Source organism: Elephas maximus, chromosome 16, assembly GCF_024166365.1.
Source record: "Elephas maximus indicus isolate mEleMax1 chromosome 16, mEleMax1 primary haplotype, whole genome shotgun sequence".
Classification (NCBI taxonomy): Eukaryota; Metazoa; Chordata; class Mammalia; order Proboscidea; family Elephantidae; genus Elephas; species Elephas maximus.
In genome coordinates this window covers 19375530-19403389 of record NC_064834.1, presented here as the reverse complement: position 1 = coordinate 19403389, position 27860 = coordinate 19375530, and the positions used below count along the sequence as shown (strand labels likewise).

Below are 27860 nucleotides of genomic sequence, written 5' to 3'. Positions count from 1 at the left end.
GGGGGTTGTCAGTTTTCTCTATTGTTTTCTACTTCTATTGATTTGTTTTCCCTGCAAATCCTTGTTGACAAAGCAGAGCTATCTTTGTAAAAACATAATCAGACAATTTTACTTCCCTACTGAAAACTTTCAATGGCTTCCCATTGCATTTAGAGTAAAAGACAAAATCATTGTCATATCCTACAGAGCTCTACATGACATCTGGCCCTTGCCTACTTCTCCAACCCCAACCGTTGCTACTCCTTTACTCACAATGCTTTATTCACACTGGCCTTCTGAAAATTCCTATGTCAAACCAAGCTTTTTCCTGTTTCAGAGTTTTTGGCACCTGCTGTTCTCATCACCTGGAACATTCTTCCCCCTCAACTCCTCACGTCTGTTTTCTCATCATCCTCCATGTGTGAGCTTAAAGTGTAATGCATCTAGGAAATTTTCCTTGTCCATTTCAAAATAACTCCCTGATCCTTATACCCCACCATTATTCTCTATCATAATAATCTATTTATTTCCTTCATAAGCACTTTCCACACTGTAATCATTTTATTGATAGGTTTATGTTTATTGAAATTTTCAACTTTATTAACATGTTAAAGTTTCATCTAAACAGGATACTACTGTGTTGAGTATAGCATCATGGCTAGAAGACTAGACTCTAGATTCGGACTGGCTAGATCTGAATTGTATATCCACCACTTATTGTGTGACCTTGTGCAGGTTACTTAATCTTTCTGGTCCTTGATTACTCCATCTGTAAAAAAGGAATATTAAATAGTACATGTAGTATTGTTGTGGAGATCGAGTTAATATACCAAAAGTGCTTAAAACAAGGATAGTAAGAACTCAGGGACTATTCATGGCTGTTAGTATTTGTCATTAGTTTCTAGTGCCTAACAGTGTCTGGCGCTCAGTAAATATTTGTCTAGTGAATGAGAAGAAAGTATGAATGGATGTGAGGAACTGTACAGAGTGTACAGTTGCTATACAAGTATGTCAGATATCATTGGCCCACTTCTATAATTACATACTGTAATTATATATTGCATATACAATTGTATATATTTTGTATTACAATTATATATTGGATAATATGTGTTATTATTTAATGTGTTATTTCATTATGTATTACTTGCCACTCATCCTGGCTCAAATAAGCAACAAGACATCTCTGTGAAACAAACCAAATGACTTTATTTCTAAATTGCTCTTTTCTTGGACTATTTGTGCCTCATTTCCCCCAACTAGGACATAAGGTCTCTAAACACAGGGACCCAGCCTTCCTTCTTCCCATCAGTAAACCTTCACTGAGCACCTACTGTGGTGCCACATCCTATGCTCCTCACTAGACGAAGGGATGCCTCTGGCCTTGAGGAAACCAGAGGGAAGGATGTAGGTAAACAGGCAGTTACCACAAAGTGTGGTACAGACACTGTTGGAGAAATACCTGGTATGAGACGCTGTTGGTATCCAAATCAGACTGTGGCTAATAGGCTTTCCAGGAGAAATACCCCACAATGCTTAACAAAATGCCTGGCACACAATGGGTGCTGAATAAATGGATGGCCAGTACCCTGGGGGAGAACGGGGCAAGATTTTATATACCCAGTAACCTCTCCACCTCTGAATAGGTAACCAACTGAGAGCTAGGAATGGTACCTTACTTTTCAGCCCCTAGACCCACTCTACAGACCAGAGGACTATGCCCACCAAAAGGCAGTAAAAGAGGAACAATGTAGAACAAAAGCTAAATAACTAAATGGGTGATTTTCAAATGGAAAATAACCTGGCAAGATGTTGAGTTATCTATCTAATGTAAATCAGATATAAACACAGCCATTATTTTAAATATTCTTCCATTCTAATTTCTTCTCTTTAGAATCTGCGCTTCAGTAATATAAATATTTAAAAGAAATAACTGTTGAAACATGGATAAGATTTATTTATAATTATCCTATGTATTCTATAACAGACATAGAGCAGAAATTTTTCTTTAAAAAAAATATTTGCAGTCCCCTTCCATTGATAACATGACTGAGATACTTATTTTATACATTTAAATTATCTTAAGATTTGATAAACAATATCTGGCTATAGTGTAACCCAGAAATGAAAACATAACAAAACAGTTCTAGGAACACATGTATTTCTACCTGATGGTATACTTAAAATCATACAATGATACACACTTTCTTTAAAATAAAGACTCTGAAATGAAGCCAGTTCATCAGATTTTTACCAAGATATGACAAGAAGTATTTTATGCAAAAATAAAATGAAAGCAGAAATTATACCGTTTTCTACTTAGTTCAACTTTGTTGAACTTTGGTGAAGGAATGTCTTAAAAAGTCACATCGATTCCACAAATCAATCTTTCTGAGAGCAGAACTATTACTGTTCCCCACCGATATCTGTCATGCTTACAATACAACATAAAAAGTACTGTAAAAACAAGAAGTGGAATTCTTACATTTTAAACCATTTTCCTTAAGCCTTTAAAACATATAAAGGATAACAATTCAAATCATACTTTACATCTTTATGTACATTTATATTGCACTAAAATTATTATACATGGAAGAACTAGTTGATGCATCCTGACATCATAGAAACATTCTTTGACATTCATATCTACATCAATGGATATTTCACAGTACACTTAAATAAAATTTCTAGTATACACCAAACCATCTAACAAAAACAATATATATACCACTGCTCTCTTTTTGGAAGCAAAGACATTCGGTATTATTATTGCCTTTGGGAAATAATGACTTTTAAAAATATACGCAAATCACCCATCGTACCTGGTAGTAACATTTAAGCACTATCTCAAAACTTTTCATTTATTGTTTAGTCTATATTATATGGCTACTTTTTAAACACAAATTTACTTTCTTAAGAAAAAATGAAGACGAAAAAAGTGTTTATCCTTTTATCCAGTGGAGAACTATGAAAAGAAAAATAATGATAAGAATACTGCAACACTGGTTTTAAGCTGTTTTATAGAACTTAAAAACTCAGTTCTCAACTTTCTGCTGCAATATAACCAAGCCTGTTTATTTTAATAATAATAATAAACAATGTTGTAGTCTTCTGAAAAATCATGATTATAATTAAAAGCTTGGAACAGCATGATGAAGCTAATGGCAACCTCCTAAAACCCGTTTTGAAATTAGTATTACTTCCAAATAACACTTTAAAACAGTTTCAAATAGCCTAACTGATTAGCCAGCATCAGCTTAGGAATGTTTTTTTTAATATGCTAAAGTATAACTTTTGGCATCAAAAAAGCACGGTAAGTGCTTTTGATTTGTGATCAAAAAAATCAAGTACTAAAATACCAGTGGTTCCTGTGATAAGATAAATACTCCCTTTCAAGTCATGTTCCCCTAAAATTAAAATAAGATTTTATTTCCCCCTCTGACAGTATATCAAGGGGGGAAAAAAAACAAGATTTTTTTTTTTTTAGTTGAGGTGAAAAAATTGCTTCATAAGTTCATATGTTGTAAAAGCCACTGCTTGAGATGGAACGCAGCGAATGTAATTAAGTGATAAACCACGATATAATCCTTTCCGAATTCCATAATGTCCGTAGACATACTTCATCGTCTCCCACATGGTACTGAAAGACATTACAATGGTTAAATGATGGCACCCTTGTGCCCACTAATGAAGAGACAGTTTCAGGGTCCATGTGGCATTTTAGTTTCTTTTAAAAAAATGCCACCTAGTTATACAAGAGAAATCAACATCAAAGTAATCTCCCTGCAAGAGGCTGCTAGTACGTTAGAAATTCTGATTAAAACATACATTTTTTCTTTCACATTAGGTAAGCTAACACTAACCCAATGGATTTTTTTTTTTTTTTTAATTCTTCCAGATATTTGTTAGGGGACCAGAGATACATAGAGAAAGAACATGAACTTTGTCATGTGAGAATCTGGGTTTGAATCTTGGCTCAATTACTGAAATTGGGAGCAAATAATTTCACCATAGCCTTAGTTCTTTTGTTTAAACTGGAGCTAATAACAACTAAAAAAAAAAAAAGCCACAGCATTTGGAAGGCAAGTGCCAGAGCAAGCTAAAACTTCACAATGAAACAGCCAATCATTGCAAAGAAGTACAAGCATTATGCGTAACGCATAACGTATTTTGTTTGACCTCTATCTGTGAAGTTTAGAGGCAACACTAGTTCATAATCTTTGACAGAGCATTTGATACAGTCCTTTAAAGACTGTACGAGCAGTTGTCCTTAAGCTTTCATCCCAGCTCTAGTTCTATACTATAATGAGCAGATCATTGCAAAACTAACACTTGAAGGTCTATCTTTCAGATTTCAGCAACGAAGACTTTTTCCTTCCAAATAAGTAGTTTTGTTTTTGTCCTTTCAAACCAACATTTTGGGCTTTGCCTTTTTCTTCCTAAGGGTAATCTAGATTGAAATCTCCAAAAAAACTTTTAGGTGAACAAAGGCCACCCAAGGCCCCAAACACACATTCTGCTCTTCCCCTGAGGGGCATCACATCACCTTTCAAACAGAATGATCCTAACCTCTATGGGTTTAAAACCTAGGGCTATGCTGTGCAATACAGTAGCCACTAGCCCTATGTGGCAACTAAGTATGTGAAATGTAGGGCTAATTCAAATTGAGATGTACTATGAGTATAAAATACAATGCAGATTTCAAACACTTAGTACCAAAAAACAATGTCAAATAATAAAATGTTGAAATGATAACATTTTAGATATATTAGTTATATAAAGAATATTTGGAAACCCTGGTGGCATAGTGGTTAAGTGCTATGGTTGCTAACCAATGGGTCAGCAGTTCAAATCCGCCAGGTGCTCCTTGTCTATAGGGCAGTTCTACACTGTCCTATAGGGTCGCTATGAGCCGGAATCAACTCGACGGCACTGAGTTTGGTTTTGGTAAAGAATACTTTTAAAAAATTGGTTCCATCTGTTTCTTTCTATACTTTTTAAAATGTGGGTACTAGAAAATTCTAAATTATGCATATGGCTCACACTATATTTTTACTGGGCAAAGCTGCTCTAAAATGAAATTTGTAATAAGAGGATTGGGGGCTGACTGAAACCTTATAAACTTACCAAAGTACACTATGGAGATAAAATGGAAGATCTAGGCTATGGGTGAGGCCGAGTTCTAGCTCCCTGTGTGGTTTGAAACACTGCAATCCCTGTAGAAAATGAACAATGAGATACAGAGAACTTACAGGCACTTTTCAAATTCTGGCAGAACAGTTCCTAATTGCATTCGTCGACGAGTTACATCAAAAGGGTAACTAAAAAAGAAAACAGGTATAAGGATTCAAAAATGATTTATAGTTTTCAACTCAACAACTACTTACTGAATGCAAAGCCCAACATAAACTAGGAAATGACAGGGGCAAAATGTGTTCTGTTCTCTCACTGTTTTGTCTAATCTGGACATCAGAATATAGGCACATGAATAAAATCAGATAATACAGGGGTCTCCTTGCTTTGCTTATGCAGTTTCCTCTGCTTAGAGGATTCTTTTTTTTTTTTTTTAAATAACATTTTATTGAGTTTTTGGTGAAAGTTTACACAGCACGTTAGGTTCCCATTTGACAGCTGCCACACAAATTGTCAGCGATATTAGTTACATTTACCACAATGTGTCAACATTCTCTTTGTGTTCTGTTTGTTCCCTTTCCAGTACTCTTAGTTTCCGCGCCCTCTTATTTTCTCATCTTTGCTTTTGAGTAATTGTTGACCTTTTGGTCTCATACTGATGGTTTTTAAGTAGGGTGCCAATCTTAGGGGTAATATCCTTTGTGTGCCACTCTGCTATTTCGCTAAAAGGTGATCTCAGGGGATAGGCTCAGTTCTAGGCTTAAAGAGTGTGTCAGGGTGATGGTCTCAGGGAAACCACGCTCTACCGTTCCCATTTGTCTGGCTTTATTTTTTTTTTCTAAGTAAGAATTTGGGTTTTGCTCCATGTTCTTCTCCCATTCTATCAGAGACCAACCATTGAGCCCAGTCAGAATGCCCAGTGGTGACAGCCTGGCACCATCTAGTTCTTCTGGTCTCAGGGTAGAAGAGGTTGTGGCTCTTGTAGACTTGTCTCTTCTATGAGCTTTTGGTTACCTTCTTACTGTTTTGCTCCTGGCGAGTAGAGACCCATGGTTGTGTCTTAAACAGCCACTCACAAGCTGTTAAGACCCCAGACACTACTCAATTCACTAGGATGCAGATCATGATTTCTGTGAACTATGTTATGCCAATTGGCTGAGTTGTCCCATGAGACTATGGTTCTAAGCCTTCAAACCCAGAAAACTAATCTTGGAACGTATTTGATTATTTCTAACGAGTATCTGGAAACCCTGGCGGCCTAGTGGTTAAATGCTACGGCTGCTAACCAAAGGATCAGCAGTTCGAATCCGCCAGGCGCTTCTTGGAAACTCTATGGGGCAGTTCTACTCTGTCCTGTAAAGTCACTATGAGTCGGAATCGACTCGACGGCACTGGGTTTTTTTTTTTATCTGTATTTGTGTCTTCAGTGAATATATGTGCCTGCACCCACATATTTGTATTTACATGTACCTATAAATAATCCTATAGGTAATATATACCCATGATATTTTCAACGTCCTCATATGCATGCAAAAGCTGGACAGCGAATGAGGAAGACTGATGAAGAAATGATGCCTTTGAATTACGGTGTTGGCGAAGAATACTGAATATACCATGGACTGCCAGGAAAACAAATAAATCTGTCTTGGAAGAAGTAGAGACAGAATGCTCCTTAGAAGGGAGGATGGCAAGGCTTCATCTCACTTACTTTGGACATGTTATTAGGCAATCCCTGGAAAAGGACATCATGCTTGGTAAAGTAGAAGGTCATAGAAAAAATCTGACAAAATGGATTGACACAGTGGTTGCAACAGTGGGCTCAAACTTAGCAACGATTGTGAGGATGATGCAGGGCCAGGCAGTGTTTCCTTCTGTTTTACATAGGGTGGTTATGAGTGGGAACTGACTCTGTGGTGCCTAACAACAACAACAGATACTTCTATCTGTTCTCACCTATACACACCTGAACCTATCCATATACTAATTTGCCTGTGCCCATTCATATATGTTCAAACACTTGTTTTTACTTTGGTTGTGCCACTTTTTTCATCACCAAAAATAACAAGTCTCTATACTCTAAAGCATACTCCCCACTTCTCCCTGGTAAACACCAGTGGACATTGGTGTGTCTATTTTTGTCTTCTTATAAAAGAGGGATCAAACAATATTTGTCCTTATATACTTGACTTATTTCACTTAGCATTCTGCCCTCTAGGTCCATCCATGTAATAATTTGTTTTGAAGGCTCATCATTTTTTTTTACAGTTATGTACTATTCCATTGTATGTATGTACCACAATTTGCTTAGTCGTTCATGAGCTGATGGGCACTTCAGTTGTTTCCATTTATTTGCTATAGTGAATAAAGCAGCTTGTCTCACACCTTCACAAGACCAAGTTCTTTTCTTTCCTCAAGGCCAAATTAAATGGCACTGCCTGAAGGAACAAACTGAATGTTTTTCATTGTTGCAACCCTAAGACAAGGTTTCTCAACCTTGGCACTACTGACATTTTGCTCAGTTATACCCTTGGCCTCTGCCCACTTGCACTCCCTCAATTGTGGCAACCAAAAATGTCTACAGACATTGCCAAATACCCACTGGGGATAAAATTGCCTGTGAACGAGAATCACTGCCTTAAGAGTCTTCAGCGAGTCCTCTTGTATACAGGAGACCCACAAAACTTTTTGCTTAAGTGCTAAAATGAACAATTCATTGAAGTGCATTTAGAGGGCAGAGAAAGTTCTACACAAAAAGATTGCCTGAAATGAAATATGCAAAAATAATCTCTTTCAGGAGTAGGACTCCAGGTATTTTTTTTTTAATTAATTTTATTTTGGTAGTGTTGAGTACTTATAATACGTTAGGTCCTGTGCTAAATAATTTATGTACATTATCTCATTTCATCTTCAAAACAACTACATGGAACAGGTCCTATTCTCCCAAAATTAAGAAAATTGAGTCTTAAAGATATTCTCCAGTGTCACAAAGCTGCTTTCTACTTTCTTATCTGAAGTTCTCCATTATGACTAATACATAAATTATATATAAAAATAACTATATACTTGATCGCTATGAAATACTTATGATAAAAAATAACAAACATCCATGTACTAATCAACCAGCTTAAGAAATAAAACAATACCAATAGCATATCGAGGAATTATTTTTCAACGGAAAACATTTTTTTAAAAAAATTTTTTATGGGATAAAGGGACCAAAAACCTCAACCTAAGAAATTCCGTTTCCAAGCAGGAAATGATACGTGTGGATAGAAGGCACAGATTGATAGGAAGGAGAAAAGGTGACAAGGACCAGAATAGGGAAATAACAGTAGGAATAGAAAGAAAACAGCATTCTAGGCAAATGTTCTGAGGTCAAAAATGACAAGACTTAGTGATTATTTGGATATGTACAATGTGAAAAATGATTTCAAGCTTTCAGGACTTGAAGACTGATGGTTATCAATAACGAATTGGAAAATTGGGAGCTGAGGAAGTGGAAGACAAGAAGGCAATCTTTAAATTATGTAGTTTCCACTGATGACAGAATAACCAAGTAGAAACATCCAAGAGTTTGCTAGAGAGGCAATAAGGAGTCAGTAACAAGCTTAAATAGAATTGGTTATCTGTGCAGAGGAGTCCACAAAAGTCCATAAATGAAGTGTTCTAGATATTTACATACAGTAGAGAACTAAAATCTGGCCGGCCCTTAAAAAATCCCCACAGATAGAAAGGACAAGGAGGGTCTGTGAAAAGAGAAGGCTGGGGAAGATCGCCAAGAGAGGGCACTGTTATAAAAGGCAAGGAACTAAAGCATCTGTGAGGGTAAAAGAACTGAGAAGAAGCCATTGGATCTGTTAAGAGTCATGAGTTTAAACACAGTCTCAGAAGAGAAGTGGCAAAGAGAGAAGACAGACTTTGTCTGTGCTGGGAGGGAGTAGTGAAGAAAGAGAGGCAGTGAAATCAAGACGAGAATCAGAAAAGCCAGAGGTGATCACGTCTCTGCAAATGAACAAGGTTGCACAACCAGGTTTCCAGAAAAAGTAAACCACGTACTTTTCTTCTTTACCTTCAATCTACGGCAATCTGCTGCCGCCCACGAATACACTGAATCTGCTTTTGTAAAGGAGATCCTTATTTTTCAGTAGTTATCTTACTTTGACCTTTCTTTTCCCATTGGATATTCCTTTTTGATTCTTTGCAACAGGACTACCTACATATTATATTCCTATTTTTCAGGATGTTCCTTCTCAGTCACAGAAAGCTTTTCTTCTTCCTGTTCCTGAAAAGTTCCTGTTTCTTAGTATACCAGCCTTTTCTTATCTCACTGTACTTGCTTTCTTGGACTAGGGAAATTCTTAGAAGTTATCTTTTCAATTACAGTATCTATGTTTCCTTTGCACCTTACATAAACAAGTAACTCTACTGTATTGCTACAGTCTTAGTAAGAGTGTAGGCTTCTTGAGGACAGCAACTTTATTTATTCTTCAGTGAACTTCCCAATACCTAGTACACTGATGGGCACAGATTAAGCCTTCAAGGTTTAACGAATGGATGGATACTGTAAAGAACACCGTTAGCAAAGAGAAGTTGTGACTCTTCACACACACACACACATATACAAAAAATGGCCTCAAACTTCACAGAAGCAAATTCATGAGGAAATATGGGTAAGGACTATATACTTTTTACTTTCCTTTTTTTTTTTTTTTTTAATGAATCTACAGGAACATGGGTGGGTTCAAACTAATTTGGCACATAATTGTTTAAAATATGCTTAAAGTGCAGGCACGTTTGGAAAAAATGTATTAAATTAATACTTATAGTTTGTAAGGGAATCCTGCTTTCAAATAAATCGCTAGAAAAAAATTTAAAAATTACTAATGCTGGAAGTCAAGACTGGGTAACTATAATTTGATTAAATTAATTTGATGAAGAAACTTACGATATTGTCTGTGCTATTGCTCCAGCAACACCACCACAAAGTAAGTTTATGTGAGTTTTCAAAACTAAGACATTAGGATTGTCTGATGAAGGTCTGCCAAGAAGGGTGGGAGCATGGGAAAGCCCAACGCTCTTTAAGGTACCAAAAGTAAAAAATGAAACACCTGAAAAACAAAATATAAATTCACCATGATGCTTAACAAAACATGAACTGTAAAAAAGATATTATTCTCACAGAGTAACCAATTAACTCAAGAAACTAATTATGCATTTCCTGATTTCTGATGTTTGGCTTAATCTAAGATAAAAACTTTTAATCAGTGTTTATAAATAACCTAAAGATGACAAACTTACCTCTTATAAAAATTACAGCATTGGTTTTCACACACTGAAATACGGTTCAGTGCACTGAATGAGAGCAGTAATGAGGATAATGCTACTTTATATACGAACAGAATTAAAATTTTCTAAGATTTCACAAGACTGAAATTTAAATCTATGATTAGTAACTACAAGTAAATATGACATATTGATAAGAACAAGAATGGTGATAACTTAAGATGGAGGCAAAAAATAAAAAATGATAAAGCATTGTTGTTTTAACTCAGTGTCTAATTTTGTCTTCAAGGAAGAATTGTGACCACGAGAGAAATGTTCAGATAGGCTCAGAAGACTGGTGGAATCTAATAAATATTGAGATAGGCTATTGATAGTATGTAGCTCCTGTTGGATAAATATTTATATGATTTTATAATGGAACCATTAAAGTCATACATAAATAACATCAAGAATGCAATTCAAGCATTTCTATCAACTAAGCATTACTCAGTATATCTTTAAATCTACTAAATTTTAAAAACAGGTTTAAACAGATGTTTGATGCTTAAGAGGTAAGTGCTAATGAAAACTCACTCTAGAGTCATACCTCCATATATCCATTTATTCTTATACAGAATTCTCTTATCTTCTAGAATTTTAAGAGCATGATATACAATTTTATAAATTTATATGTTTTTATATTTGGGGAATCTATTCTAAGGATTTAATCTTAAGTACAAAAAAAGCTCATGACAAGGGTTTATAGCAAATTAAACAAATATAAAAACAAAATATCAGAAATACCTAAACGAAGTAGAATGGTATTAACAGTAATATGATACAACTAATAAAAATGATGTTTGTGAAGAGTATTCAATAAAGTGAAAAATACTTGAGAAACTGAAGAAATAAAATTGTTTCCTGGGAAAATTAAGAAACAAAATTGCACATACAGTGTAACTGTGTAAAAGTATATTAAAAAATAAAAACTAAAAACAAAAAAAAATTTAAACACAGGAAAATATAGCAAAAAATCAGAGTTCTGCTTCTAGCAGAATGGCAGGCTAGGTGTTCTACAGGATCTTGCCACTGCAGAACAACGAGATCCATCACTGGACTTGCAAAAAGGAGGGGAAGGTCTCAAGAATCACCCAACACCACCACCACCACCTCCCCCCAAACAAATGAGATAGAACCAGGTTGGGAGTTGTTGGCAGATGAAAGAGGTGGAGTAACTCTACACAAGGATGCCAGGAGCAGCAGTGCCATTGGGATAGATCCTGCCACTGGGCTTGCAGAAGGCAGAATCACTTGGGTCTGAAGCTCCTGGCAGAGCCCAATTCTCAATAGGAGCTCCTTGGCAGAAGTTGACTTACAAATATTCTTTGGAAAAAAGCATTCTCAATTTAGGCCTTTAGAGTACTCAGAGATTATGATGAAACAATGAGCATACAATCAAAGACCACCAAGCAGAAGAGGAGGCAAATAAAATATATATATTTACAAAAGACTAGGGGGTTTAGGCGAAAGAATAACAAAAAAAGCAAATAAGATAAGAAATGAGGAAAAAGAAACATAAAAAGGAAAGCAACAAACTGAAACAGCAAGGTATAGAAACAAGTCCAAATATATCAATAACCACAATAAGCATCAAGTGGACTAACTGCCAATTAAAAAACCTTCAGTCTGGATTTAAAAAAATACATCCAGCTATATGCTACTTACAAAAGAAATAACCTAAAACATAAAAACAGGAAAAGGCTAGAAAGTAAAAGGATAAAAAAAGATAGACCAGGCAAATATTAACTCGGATCTGGACCAAAAGAGAGAGAGAAAGACAGGGGAACAATGACATTACAGTAGATGGTATTAAGAAATTAAGACTTTGTTTAAAATTTGATAACAGTGTGTGGTTATGCTTTTTTTCTTTAAAGTACTTAACTCTTAGAGAGCTGAATACTAAATACGTATAAAATAATAACATGAATTTGCTTTAAAATAATCTGGGCCAGAGGTAGAGAAAGTAGCTAGGGTTAGAAATGAAACAAGATTGGCCAAAAATTAATTGTTGAAGCTAGGTGATTCATTATACTATTGTCTCTACTTTTCAATACACTTGAAATACTCCAAATTACAGGTAAAAATAAATAAATAACCAGGGATTTAGCTGCAGCAGTAGTTAGAAAAACAATTATAGGGGAAAAAAAGTTGAAAATTAATAAGCTAAGCCTCCAACTTAAGAAAACAGAATAAATCCAGAGAAAGAAAGAGATAATGAAGATAAGAGAAATCAATGAAACGGAAAGGTGGGATAGAAAAGAATAAGCCAAAATTGACTCTTCGTAAAAACTGGTAAACTGATAAAACAAATTAAAATTTTTAAGGTGACACAACTGCAGAAAGAGTAGACGTGAAAAATATAAAGAGATATTGCCAGTATTTCTTGCAGTAAAACTGAATTCATGAGTAGAGAGAAAACATGAACAGTTCTATCACCAGTCAAGGAATTAAAGCGGTAGTGAAGAATCGTCCTACAGTGAAGACTTTCAACAGATAATCATACTCATCTCTCTGAAAGTGGAAAATGAGGCAATGCTCTTCAGCTTACTCTATGAGACCTATATAGCCTTGGTACCCAAACCACACAAGGATATTTTAAACATCACAGAAGACAATTACAGGCTAACATCATTCATGAGTACAGGCACCGCCCGGGTTACAGATGAGATCCGTTCCTAACTGTGTCTTTAAGTCATTTAAATCAAATTTGTAGGTAAGTCATAACAGGTACATATGGTTCTTATTTAGCCTTACTTTTTTTTTAGCGCAAGAAAAGGCTCAAAGCCTTTTCAATGATTTAATCAATGACCAAATTATTTTCAGCTTTGAATTTTTTTTCTTTTTGGATACCATTTGTTCTCAGTAAGAGAAGGCATGCTGAATCACTGAGTATGTCTGAATTTTTGGTAGGTGTTATGGGTAATATGTAGGACACCTTGTCCCTATAGACTCTAGGGGTATGACTGGTGGGATCACAGGTCATACTGTAAATGGCGCCTGAAAATGAGGTACTCATACAAACATGGAACATTGAGAGTAACACAACTTCCAAATAACACACAGGAACACAGAAATCTAACCTTACCTCCCACAAAAAAAGCCAAAGGAGTCAAAAGTTTTACAAAATCGCACCTCCAGGATGCACCACCTAATACGCTATAAAAACAGTAATCTGCAGCAAACGCAGGCCCTAAGCCTTACAGTAGCACACACTAAAAGTGGGAAAAGAGCTTCCCAAGAAACCCCAGAGGCATAAAATGTAGGTGGGAGCTCTATGTTCCACAGGTGACCGAAGAGTTAAAAGGTGCACTTGCAGCAAGTGAAGGTGATTGTGAGGAAGAATTTGCTGCAAACAGGGGTTGGTTCAATTATTTCAAAATTAGGGCAAATTTACATAACATTAAAGAATAAGTACGAGTCATCCAGAAGTCAGACATTTGTAACCCAGGAACTGCCTCTATAGCTGTAAAACTTCTAAAACCAATTAGCAAATCAAATCCAACAAGGTATAAAAAGATCAGGATGTCATAACTGATTTGGGCTGATCCCAAAGTCATTTAACATTAGAAAATCTATTAATATCATTATTCATAATAACAGATTAAAGGGGAAAAGCATATGATCATCTCAAGAAACACAAAAAGAACACCTGATAAAATTCAATACGTATTCAGATAAAGTTCTTACCAAAACTTCCTGAACCTGATAAATGGTATGTACTAAAAATTAGAGCAAAGATTATGTTACATGAAGAAGTCTTAGGAACATTCCCTGTAAAATCAGAAACAAGTCAAAATACCCAGTATCATTATTTCTATTCACTTCTATACTATGTAGGTCCTTATCCAGTATAGTAACATAAGAGAAACACAAAAAAGGACTGGAATGCAAGAAAAAATATCCTATTATTTGCACATAATCTGACTGCCTATGTAGAAAACCTCAAAGAATCTATAAATAACAAAGTAGCTGGCTATAATATCAGTAAGTAGGAAAATGGCTAGTTAGCCATGCCAGTACCAAGTGCCTTTGACCGTGACTCACGGCAGCCCCATGTGTGTCAGAGTAGAACTGTGCTCCATAGGATTTTAAATGGATGATTTTTTAGAATTTGACTGCCAGGCCTTTCTTCTGAGGTGTCTCTGGGGCAGACTCAAACCACCAATCTTTCAGTTAACAGCAGAGAACTTAACAGTTTGCACCACCCAGGGACTCCAGTTAGCTATAAATTCTCCTAAAAATTAAATCAAGCAATAAACTGAATATGTGATTTTTTAAAAGACACAACAAAACTTACAGCATGTCTATAAATATAAATATACCTAACAAAAATAGTCACGATTTGTATAAAATTTCATTCAAAATCCCAACAAGGATTTTTGTTCAATATCAAAAGCTGATTCTAGAAGGTAGTTTGTTCTGTAAACTTTCATCTAAAGTACAATTAAAGAAAAAAAAGGAATCTAAAAAAAAAAAAAGAGAGACACTTTTTAAACCCAAACCAGAAGAAACTCTTTTTAAACACTGAGCTTTCAGATCAAATTGCTGCACTGTGTGATAGGGTGACCAATAAAAGATATCAAAGCACAAAAAAAAAAAAAAAAGCTGATTCTAAAATGTGCACTCCTGAAAAAAACACGTGTAAGGTGAAGGGATTCATCCTTTCAAATTAAAAGCGACACTCCATATTAATGGAGGAGGGACTATTAATAAATGGTGCTGGGTCAAATGCTAACCCTTAAGGAAAAACAAATAATCTCTGACAAATTAGGGGCTTAAATGTAAAATGCTAAACTTTAAAATCATTCTTAGAAGAAAAACAAAACCTCATAGGAAAAGCACTGTCCCTAAAAGAAGAGACTGAAAAACTCAATTACATTAAAAATAGAAATTATGTTTATTACAAGCCACTACACAGAAATGAAAAAGCCAAATCACAAACAGGGTGAGATATTTTCAACATATATATCCAGAATATATAAAAAATTACTACAAATCAATAAGAAAAAGACAAACAAATTCAGTACAAAAGTTGGCCAAACTCATGAACAGCCACTTCATAGAAAAAGAAATATAAGTGGTGAATAAATATATGAAAAGGTGGTCAACCTCATTAACAGGGAAATGCACAATAAAACCTCATGAGTTATCTTTTATATATCCAATAAAATTAGCAAAAACTAAAAAATCAATCAATGTGGATAGAGTTGATGTGAATCAATGGGAATTTTTAACCACTGCTAATGAAATCGTAAATGGATACAACCACTTTCAATCAATTTGTGCTTATTTAATAAAACTGAACATACATATAACTTACAACCCAGCAATTCTACTCCTAGGTATATACCCTAGAAAAAACTCTTGGACTTCTATACCAAAATACATACACAATTGGAAAAACAAATGAATAGCTATACACAACAACATGGGTGAATCTTAGAAACAAAGTATTACAAACTGTGGTACATCCATACAATGGAATACTACTCAGCAATAAAAAAAAAGAACAAACTATCGATATACACCACATCAGGTTGGACGAATCTTAAGGGAATGAGGCTGAGTGAAAAAATCCAACCCCAAAAGGTTATATACTACGTGGTTCCACTTATGTAACTTTCTTGAAATGAGAACATTACAGAAATGGAGAAGAGGTTAGTGGTTGCCAGTGGTTAAAAAGGGGTCACAGAGGTGTGTCTAAAAAGGTCAACAGGAGGGATCCTTGTGGTGACACAGAATTGTTCTGTATCTTGACTGCATCTATGTCATTATCCTGGTTGTGATATTGTACTATAGTTTTATAAAATGTTACCATTGGGGAAACAAGGTAAAGGGTACAGGGACTCTGTATTATTTCTTACAATTGCCTGTTAAATTCTTTCAAAATAAAAGGTTAATGATAATTTTTTTTTTTTTTTTTAAGAAATATAAACAAGGTAATGGTGCTTTCATGCAGATTGGAGAATTACAGCGATGGCTAAGTTTTTTTTTTTTTCTAGTTTTCTTTATTTTCTAAATTTCCCATAAGGAGTCTTCACTACTTATATTGAGGGAGAAAAAAAAGTTTTCAACTCTTAATGTTTAATTAACATGTTTTAAAAATTGAATCTTTAACAGTCATGTAACAGCATTGTGCAACTATTAACAAGGCTACAGCTGGCTCAGAGGTTAAAAGGTGCAAAACTGTTTCTACTGACTGAACACGAATACAGTCATCTTTATACGTAAGACAAAATGAAGGACCACAGATAAATCATAATTTTATCTACATCATTTCTTAAGTAAAAGTACCTTTCATGATAGCATCTTTTCATGCTACCATTTCAGAAAAAAGCTGATCACACATTTTAAACACACAAACCAGAATTCTGCCAAATTTGAAACATACCTGCATATGGAGCCATTCCTAATATAGTTGGCATCAGGCCTCTGTAAAATCCAAGGAAACCACCTTCCTTTTCAGTGAAGGAAAATCAGAAGTGAAATTACATTGTGTTTATTACATTAATCATAATAGAACAAAAGCATACAACATTACAATGGAAAAACTATTCTATATCCACCCTGAAACACAATGATGTGCTTTCACAATTATTAATATCAATAATTGTAAATAAAAGAGTAATTATTTTCGGTAATATTCAAAATATTTTCCTAAATATAAAAGGATGTGTTATAAAAGAGAAGGATAAATATGAAATACCTTGGCATAAATTGTCTTAAATGCATGTATAATTCCTGTATAGGTGTGTTCCCCTTTCACCTGGAATGCTAGGCGGACTCTAACCATGTCAAGAGGGTACGTACAGATAACTGCTGTCATACCTGAAAAGGAAGTAGAAACTTCAATGTTAAAAAAAAAAATGTCTGCCATACAGGTCTTCCCAATCATTAGTGGCACTCTCTCGATGTTACAGCAATGATGAAAACCCAAGGAAATCAAAGGTGATATTGCCGATTGATTTAGGAAATAAGACTGGAGTCATTATTCCCTGTTCTTGAGCATAGAGAATGTGACCCAGCTGGAGCTGGGCTCACAAGGACTCACAGGGACACATCAACTGGGCCCTGAGGTATAACGACAACAGATAGGATAATCTTGGAAAATATCCTTTTGGGAACATTTCACATAAAACAGAAAACAAAAGACTTTCCACTCTTATCTTTTTCTACCAGCATTTAGTGAATAGAAATTTCTTGGACCAACGAGGGCCCTCCTGACTGTCCTTACTGCAACCTGTACCTATGATAGTTAAGAAAGGCAATTCGAAATGTAGGATCTGTTTCTAGCCAAACTGTGAAAAGGTGAAATTTTCATTGGTTGGTTTTGCCTATTTTGTAATGTGATTATATACTGATGACTCTGTAACTTTCTTTGGAAAGCGTGCATGTCCCTTTTCCCATTCTTGCCTATTCTGTAATGTTCTTTGGACTCAGGCAGACATAGCTGTGGCAAGCATGCTTGTCCATTTTCCCACTTTTGTCTATTCTGTAATTTCCTTGGATTCGGGCAGAGAGTAGCTCTGGCAGACATGGTTGTCCGCTTCCTACTTTTGCCAAATAAAACTTTCTTTTTACTTTACTAAACTTTGTAATGTCTTTTACCCTACAACACGATAGAATTATAACATATTATCATCAGCTGGAAAACAACCTCATGAATAAAGGGACATTTTGTAAAAATCTTTTCAAGTTCTTCCCACTGTGAAGTTATAGTGTTAGCCTTCAAACAGTACAGTGTAAGTGGGTCATGAGCATTCTTACAGTTCTATTTATTACTTGTTTATTCTCAGGAAAAATATCAGAAAGGAAATACTGACTGTCTTCATGGCACTAAGTAAGATATTTGTTCTTTCACTTATTTCCTCTAATCCTGATTTAGGAAATAATATTGGAGTCACTATTCCCTGTCCTTGAGCATAGAGAATGTGACCCAGCTGGAGCTGGACTCACAAGGACTCTCAAGGACACAAGGACTCTCAAGGACACAAGGACTCTCAAGGATAGAACAGCTGAGCCCTGAGGAGGTATACAGACAACAGTTATGGTAATCTTGGAAACTATCTTTTAGGGAAGTTTTCACGTAAGCTAATCAAACAACACAAAAGACTTTCCACTCTTACCTTGTTCTATTAACATTTAGTGAATAGAAAATTTGTTGGACCAATGAAGACCCTCCTGAAACCTGTATCAATGATTGTTAAGAAAGAGTATTCAAAATGCAGGATCACAGTTCCTAATCAATCTGCGAACAGGTGAAGCTTTCAGTGGCTTTGCCCATTTGTAATGTCAGTATACACTGGTGATTCAGAAACATTCCTCGGACTCAGCAGACACGGCTGTGCAGCATGTTCGTCCATTTTCCCATTCTTGCTTATTCTGTAACATTTCCTTGGACACAGGTAGACATGGCTCTGGCAGCATGGTTGTCCACTTCCTATTTCTGCTTTTTGAATATGCCAGATAAAATTTTCTTTTTGCTTTACTAAACTTTGTGGTGTTTTTACCCTACAACAATCCTAAAGTGGAGAGATGCTTTATGCACATAACACAAAAAATTCTTATGAAGATAAAGGCACTTTTTGAAAAATGTCAAAGTATGATCATTACTGTATTTTGAGAATTTAGGCAAATCTGTTTACTCAACAAAAATATAAATGTCCAAGGTCATAGAACCAATTCATTTTAACATAAAAATCTCCTGATAAGTAAATTTAGCATTAAATTCTAGATTTTCATCAATAACTGAATTCAAATTCCGAAACCATTCAGATGAGTTACTTTTTAAATTAAAAAATATATTTTGTTAACTTTTTTAAAGTACCAAAGAAATACATGTTCGGTGTGGAAAAATTAGAAAATATAAATGAGCAAAAAAGTCTAAATAAACATTACCTGTCATTCAAAGACAAAATCCATTGCTGTAGAGTCTATTCTAACTCATAGTGACCCTACAGGAAAGAGGAGAACTGCCGCATAGGGTTCCCAAACTGTAATCTTTACTAAAGCAGATTGCCACATCTTTCTCCTTCAGAGCAGCTGATAGGTGGCTGGTGGGTTTGAACCACCGACCTTTCAGTTAGCAGCCGCGCCCCTAACCACTATACCACCAGGGATCCTTCGTCCAACAATAACTACCTAAATATGCAATCTTCCAAATCATTTTATAGATGCACATTTGTACACGTATAACACACATTTAAAACTTACAATAATATTGTAATTTTATAGCTAGGTTTTTCTACTTTACATTATATTGTGAACATTTTTCCATGTGAGAAACACATTATTTGGATGTAGTGTAATTTCTTAAAATAATTCTTAGACATTTATATTGTCTCCATTATTTGCTATACAATATTGTATTAGCAAACAATGCTTTGGTGAATGGCCTTATAACTACTTTGTCCATCATTTTTATTATGGATAAATTCCTAAAACAGAATTATTGGGTCAAAAGGTAAAAACACAGTAAGACTTTTAATAGAAATTGCCCTTCAGAAAGACTGCACCAATTTATGTCATTCATTAGAATAAAAGTCCTATTTCTCTGAATTCTCAGATATTAGAAAATTATTAGACAATTAGAATATTCAATTGTTAGATAATTTCCCCCTAATTTGATGGGCAAAAAGCATCCGCTCAGTGTTATTTTGGCTTATTTTTTATATGACTTTATTTTTGTGTTCTTTAATTTCCACATCTACATTTCTCTCCTTAGAAAACCCTGGCGGTATAGTGGTTAAGAGCTATGGCTGCTAACCGAAAGGTTGGCAGTTTGAATGCACCAGGCGCTCCCTGGAAACACTATGTGGGCAGTTCTACTGTGTCCTATAGGGTTGCTATGAGTTGGACTCAACTCAATGGCAGTGGGGTTTTTTTTGTTTTTTGTTTTTTTACATTTCTCTCTTTGGCAGTTACTTTTTCTAAGTAGGTTTCTAATACTGTTTTTTTAACAAGGCAATTTTTTCATCTTTTTACTAGTTTCATCAAATTAAAATATGATTTTTTGCCAGAACTTTGACTCAGAATAGCAAGCTATTCTGGTATAGAAGTGGAAATTTAAAGTGATTTCCACATTCTTGACTTAATTTCATTTTTTAGTTTTATTTTTCAATTTTATTTAGTAGGAATGAGGTAGCTTATCCCATTTTATTTAACATGTTACTGTAATTTTGCATCCATTTTTATCATCCCAGACCTAAATATAAATTTACTCTCAGAGTGCCAGCTCCCTCCCTCCAATATTTAAAATTATTTGCCACTCCTTCAAAATGAATAAGAAAACAATGATCTTAACTATTTAGGTATTTTTCATAGCATTTTTTCCTGAGTAGTTATAATATTATCTCTAATTATCTACCTCAGATACAGGTAATAAGAAGGCCTGGTGATGTCTGGTTAAGCAGTTGGCTGCTAAAAGGCAGGCTGGTACTTCAAACCCACCAGCCATTCTACAGGAGAAAAGACTTGGCAGTCTGCTCCCATTCTACAGGAGAAAAGACTTGGCAGCCTAGGACAACCAATGACTGCCCTGACAGGGAATGCAACAGAGAACCCCTGAGGGAGCAGGAGAGCAGTGGGATGCAGACCCCAAATTCTCATAAAAAGACCAGACTTAATGGTCTGACTGAGACTGGAAGGACCCTGGTGGTCATGGCCCCCAGACCTTCTGTTGCCCCAGGACAGGAACCATTCCCAAAGCCAACTCTTCAGACAGGGATTGGACTGGACAATGTGTTGGAGAGAGACGCTGGTGAGGAGTGAGCTTCTTGGATCAGGTAGACATATGAGACTATTTTGGCATCTCCTCTCTTTAGGGGAGAAGAGAGGGTAGAGGGGGTTAGAAGCTGGTGAAATGGACATGAAAAGAGAAAGTGGAGGGAGGGAATGGGCTGTCTCATTAGGGGGAGAGCAATTGGGAGTATGTAGCAAGGTGTATATAAGTTTTTGTGTGAGAGACTGACTTGATTTGTAAACGTTCACTTAAAGCACAATAAAAATTAAAAAAAAAAAAAAATTACAGCCTAGGAAATCCTATGGGGGCAGTTCTACTCTGTCCTATAGGGTTGTGACTTAGGAAACAATATTGGACTCATTATTCCCTGCCCTTGAGCATAGAGAATGTGACCCAGCTGGAGCTGGACTCACAAGGACTTACAAGGACATATCAACTGGGCCCTGAGGTATAAAGACAATAGCTAAGATAATCTTTCACATAAACCAATCTGAACAGAACACAAAAGACTTTCCACTCTTAACGTTTTCTATTAGCATTTAGTGAATAGAACATTTGTTGGACCAGTGAAGATTCTCCTGGCTGTTAATGAAAAACCTGTACCAATGATTGTTTCTAGCCAACCTGTAAAAATGCAGAGCTGTCAATGGTTTTGCCCATTTTTAATGTTAAAATATATTGATAATTCTGTAAAGTTCCTTGGACTTGGGCAGACATGGCTGTAGCAGCATGCTTGTCAATTTTCCCATTCTTGCCTGTTCTGTGGACTCAGCAGACATGGCTGTGGCAGCATGTTTGTCTGTTTTCCCACTTTTGTCTATTCTGTAATATTTCCTTGGGTTCAGGCAGACATTAGCTCTGGCAGCCTGGTTGTTCACTTCTCACTTTTATCTTTTTGAATATATGCTGAATAAAACTTCCTTTTTGCTTTACTAAACTCGTGGTGTTTTTTTCCCTACAACAGCTGCCATGAGTTGAAATCAACTCCACGGCACACAATGACAACAACATACAGCTAAGACTTCAGTGCAAACACACGCAACCCTTACCTCTTTGAAAATTGAAAAAAGTCAATTCCTTTAGACAATGAGAGGAAAATCAGTTTGAATAATAAGCAGCAGTTCCTTCGGTTTAAATACAAGCAATAATTTGGATCAAGATTAGCTTAATGGTGCTCAGAACAGGGTAGACCCACTGAAGATAGACTGATTTTATGACTAGCCTATCTGTGGTTCAGCTGTAAATGATGTTTTAAACTTTCCTTTTTTTAGTTTCAACACAGCAGTTATGACTGTTTACTATGTGCCAACATATCACACCAGGTACTTGACAAATACTACCTCCAATCCTTACGTATCAAATGCTACCACCAGTCCTACAACGCAGACATTATTCCTGTTTTACAAATTGAGAAAACAGAGGCTAAAGTAGTTTAAAAAGAAAAAAATTTTTTTTTTTTTTTTTTTAAAAACGACCAAATTCATGGCGTTTGTGTATCACAGAGTAGGATTTGAAACTAAGTTTTCTGGCTCTTACATGACACAATGTTGCCTTCCCTGTAATTTTTTTTTTCTTCTTAATCATTTGCCTAGCATTTTGCATACTTAAAATTTTACTTCAGGTATTCCATCAGTCCAGCAATTGGAAATGTCAATTCCCAAATTCAACCATTTTGATATCAGCTCTTCATTCAAGCTACCTGTTTTCAAACTATTCTTTTCCCAACTATTGGTATTCAAATCAGCCATGTCTGACAGTCCAGGCTGTGGCTTTTCTAAATGCCCTCTTTTAAAGTGAATGTAAATGAATACAGTCCAAATACAGTGTTCCTCAGGCAAGGTAGAGCAATAACATTACATTTAAACCACAACAAATACCTTACTATTCAGATGTTTTTAAAACTGCATATTTTGCAAATTGGCTTAATTTTTTTGCAGCTTGAGTTGAAGATTTTGCAACAGGAAATTTTAGAAAATGAAATTAGGACAGATTACACTAGTTGCATCTATATTGGAATAATTCTTAGTAAAAAGTTTAACAAATGTAGAAGAGATCTGAAAGGCTGACCATTTTAAGGTTTGATCATGCTGACACAATTTGGTTAAAATTGGATTTTGCTAGCATTTTCCCAAGTCATCTCTCTCCATTTTATTTTACAACTTCTGTAAATATTCACCACTCACTTTTTTTTTTTTTCTCTTCCCTGATCTGGATTTCCCATTTGCTTTTCTGACTCCATCTAGTTCTTTCTTCCTCCTCCATATTCTAAGCCTTTTAGTCGCCTTCTATAAGCCTTCTAACTGCCTGACTTCAAGTGGTTTAACTGAGTGAATTAACAGACTGGTCACAATTATAAACTGCCAAAAAAATGAGTAGAGCCCTAGTGGCATAGTGGTTAAGAGCTCGACCGCTAACCAAAAGCTTGGCTGCAAACCAAAATGTCGGCAGTGGGAATTCACCAGGCGTTCCTTGGATACCCTGTGGAGCAGTTCTACTCTGTTCTATAGGGTCACTATGAGTCAGAATCGACAGCAATGGTTATTATTATTTATTTACTATTTTAAAAAAGTGAGTATATACAGCAATTTGCTTGTAAAGGTAAAGGTGGTGTTACTTAGCTTAAACAGTACAAAATACGTCAACGCTTTTTAAAAATATCCAATGTCAACCTTTCAAAAACACTTTCATCTTTATTTCTGGAGTCCCTGATTTGCTGGGATCCCCCATACATGTGCACTGCCTATCAAGTAATCCAGCACTAGTATTACTTTCTTGATTTGATAACTTTTTTTATTTCAACTAATTTTTTTTTATTTTAAAACTACTCCTTTTTTATTTATAGCAAGTGATAAGAGTACTTACTCTAGAGTGAGTCTGCGTGGGTTCAAATCCAAACCCCACCACTAACTAGCTATATGACCTTGAGCATATTACATAACCTGGGTTTCAGTTTCATCATCAATAAAATGGGGATTATTAACAAGTAGATTCCCAAACTAGGGATTCATGAAGACTAAGGGAGTTAATAGAAATTGATGCTTAAAATAATCCCTGGTACAAAGTAAGTGCTATTTGAGTGTTAGCTATTATTATTCTCCCAGTCTAGTCTTTTTCAAGCAATTTGTTTTGAGAAGCTTTCCTTTGAGAACCAAATCATTCGTGCCTAGTCTTACCAAAGTGACCCCCAACCCCCAACCTTTCTCTTCCCTCCACATCAGTGCTCAAGGATTCTAATAAAAAGGGAAGCACAGAGGATTCTTGGAGAGGAATATGTATGTAACAAAGTGGGGATTCAGTTGAGCGCTAGTACTAACAGACATTCATACCAGTCATCCAGAGGGTTACTGGGATTTTCAGTTCCTAAAGCTAGTGCTACCATTTGGGACCTTTTGTACACTCATACATCTGCTCCTTACTGTTCTACCTGGCATTGCTTCACAGGAAGGCCAAAAAAAAAAAGGCCCTCCAAGAGCACATAGAGGAAATCAGGAACTACTTACCTCAAATATCAGTAGTTACACTTTTCTTCTCCCACTTTACAACTACAACCCAAAATAAAGAGTAGAATATCTTCACCTACCAGGAAGCAATGAAACTCAATAAAGCTGAGACCCACTTGCCATTTTTTGTGTATGTGCAAACTCTCCTCTCTGCTTCCCTTCAGTCAAGAAACTTAATAATGAACCCAAGTCAAGGGAGACTGTGTTTTCCCTAAATTCTCATCCTCTTACTGTCCTTATAATCTAGAATGCTAGGAATTGAGGTAAACCTAAAAACATACTTTAATCAGCAATTAGCGGATTTTGCTAATCTGGCCTGTTCAGAAGAGCTGGACATTATCTTCCAAAATCTACTAGGCATTTTCGCTGTATGCTTAAGCAAAAAAAAAAAAAAACTCTGGTCACAAATTACGTTTCTAACCAAACTACCAAAGACACAAATAATCTTTGGTTATTAAAACTTTGGAGATCCTATTCAGAAAATATGGTAAATATGAACTGTTTATTCTGCTACAAAAAGAAACACAACAGCTTCTTAACAAAGAACTAACCCTACAAAGTAGAAAGGGCAAAGGAAGAGGAGAAGGAGAGATTAGAAGTTGGATAATGCAAGGCTGCAATACAGGAGCATATCCGTGTTCTCATCATTTCATCCCCTTCCTCCCCAACTTCTCAATAAATCTGAAAGTAGATTTTAATTTTCAGAGATGGCTTCCTTCCCAGTTCACCACCATCTATTCCCACTTGAGACTACTGCAGTGGGAGCAGCATCCAGAATTCATGTACATATCCAAGAGTTCAACAAAAACACACAGATTGCACATACATACTTCAGACAAAGGAAGAGTCCCATGCATCACAGACACGAAAGCTAAGCTACAGAGCCAAGGAAATTGGTCTGGAGGAGATGTCCAAGGAAGCCCCAGCTCTACTGCATCCTGTCCTTTGGAAGTACATCACTGCTTCAAGCCTGATGATTAATTAAACATCAGTTGCAAATCATCAAAAAACACCTATTTACAGTTGTGTGCAACCTCTGATGAGTGTGTTAATGAAAATTATGCTCTTAAAAGAAGGTTCTAGGGAAAGATGGTTCAGTTACGACATTCAGGGGCCATCTTTGCAATCATTATTACCCAAAAGAATAACTGTGTGTGACTGTGGATGACTTTTGTACAGTATCCTCATGTGGAAATCAGAGGTCACAATACAAGTCAAGAAGCCAAAGGCCTAGACAGCAGATGTCTAAGCATCATAACCCTTCTTCCCCATGAACGTACACATCAGGCCTCAGGTTCAATTAACTAAGTTAAATTCTGATTTTAAAAAATTCCTTCAACTAACAGCTCAGAAGAGCAATTTCTCCAAGTGTGTAGAAAGCTTCTTGCTTTGGAATTCTGGATCAGGGCTCACAGGGGGACAGAGTTCCCTTTTAAATATAGAAGTATCTGGGAAAAATGCCTCTAAGCCTCTTTGAGGTTCTCAAAAGAACAGTGCACAGCCTGGGTTGGACTGGCTCCAACAAATCACTGGACTGTACCATACAGCCAATCTGGTTGATGTCTAGCCTCCATTCTGATCGGCTGCTGCTTGTGTTGTACTGGTTGCTCGAGATTTTGACTACTACCTGTACTGACAAATAAAATTTTTCCTACTTTACAAATGAAGCAAAAAGAAGAATAAAGATTCATGTGGCTGGTTCAAGAGCATGGAAGGTTTACTAAAATTCTCTCATACACATGGAGGACCTCAGATCTTTCAGAATGTTTTCATAGCAATTCTCTCCTCTGACCCTCACAACTCAGAGTGTTGAGAAACCATAAGCTCCACTTTAACAAATGGATAAGTGAGTTACAGAAAGCTTGGATGATCTGCCCGTGATCAAAGAGCAGGTGTGTAATGGAGGCCAACCAAGATCCCAGGAATTGTTCTGTCCACTTAGTCACCCAGCCCTGGACGAGAACACCAAGCCAGAGTAGACCAGGGAGAGTAGCAAGCAGAGCTTCAGCTCACCACTTCTGGTTGCTAATAACTCAATTCTTCTTTCTCTTCCCTTTATTTTATCACCCTTAGTTCCATGGCAACTGGCAGAGCCAAACTGATTTCAAACATTTGAAACAAACATAGAGAAAAAAGGTCAAGACCTTCCTTAAATATATGAACCCTGATTCTGAGTCTCCAGCTTTTCCTTTCCTTGGCAGAGTGAGAGTCAGCATATACTGGATTGTAGCTGTAGGAAAAAGTTGAAGTTCATAAAAGCTTTAAAATAAGCTCTATTGAGATGATCATGAAAAACCCATTTTTTACTTTGGCAAATACAAAATTGCCGAACTTACATTTAAAGACCACCAAAGGTACAAGGGCAAAGATAACAGATATAAATAAAAATAAAATAAAATAACCAGAACATTCAGTTCAACCATTTACAGAACAGAATCAAGATGTAAATTATAATCAAGCATAATAAAAATAGAGATATTATAGCACTAGTATTGGTCTTATCTATTATAACTAGAATGTTAAAAAAAAAAAACTTTTTTCTTTAAGATAATTCCAGTCCTCTTGTTTATTACTGCTTTCTAATATAATATTTTAAAATATAATATAATATTTTAAAATGATGCTAGCATGTCTTTAATTTCAGAAAAACAAAACTAGAAACACTATTTGAATGAATAGGCAATTCAATAATCAAAGGCCATGAAAAAAAAAAATACAGTCTTTGAAATTGAACTCATATTCGTAATCCTACTTCATTTTTCCTCCCACCTTCAAAGAAAGGATTTTGACCACTCACTTGTATAGTTAAAGTTTAGGACACAGAAAGTTAAAAAGTGATGCTAGAAATCATAATTTTTTAGATTTGGAAACTTTACTAAAATTTCTCTTCTATAACTTGAGGATAATCATAGCACTTTACTCATAGTATTGTTCTGAGGACTACAGGTTAGGAGTCCAAGGATCGCATGTTGAGTGCTCGGGTCTTTGTACTGCACACAAGTGATGAATACATATTAGCTAATGTTACCCACCAATACCATTGTGTATGTAAAATATCGAAATACTTCCATACCAATTAACAAATAGCTACTGCTCCAACTCCTAAGATCTCCCCCACCATGACTTCAGTGACCCTCCACTTCCCCAGGAACTCGTCCCACCACCACCACCATCTCATGAACCAG

General features: G+C 35.8%; 1 protein-coding gene across 10 annotated transcripts in view; it reads right to left on the bottom strand.

Annotated features, from left to right (window-relative positions):
* LOC126059477 (graves disease carrier protein) overlaps nt 1-27860 on the bottom strand; it is a 281521-nt gene that overhangs the window by 58237 nt on the left and 195424 nt on the right. For 8 of the 10 annotated variants that reach the window (XM_049855148.1, XM_049855150.1, XM_049855147.1 and 5 more), the window contains 4 exons: nt 17141-17262; nt 16826-16892; nt 10058-10220; nt 5232-5300 (listed from right to left, as the gene is read on the bottom strand). In XM_049855148.1, coding sequence (XP_049711105.1) covers nt 5232-5300; nt 10058-10220; nt 16826-16892; nt 17141-17262 — 421 coding nt within the window. Of the gene's footprint in view, nt 1-2967; nt 3654-5231; nt 5301-10057; nt 10221-16825; nt 16893-17140; nt 17263-27860 lie in introns of those variants that run through there. The other 2 variants (XM_049855157.1, XM_049855156.1) reach the window with 2 other exon arrangements.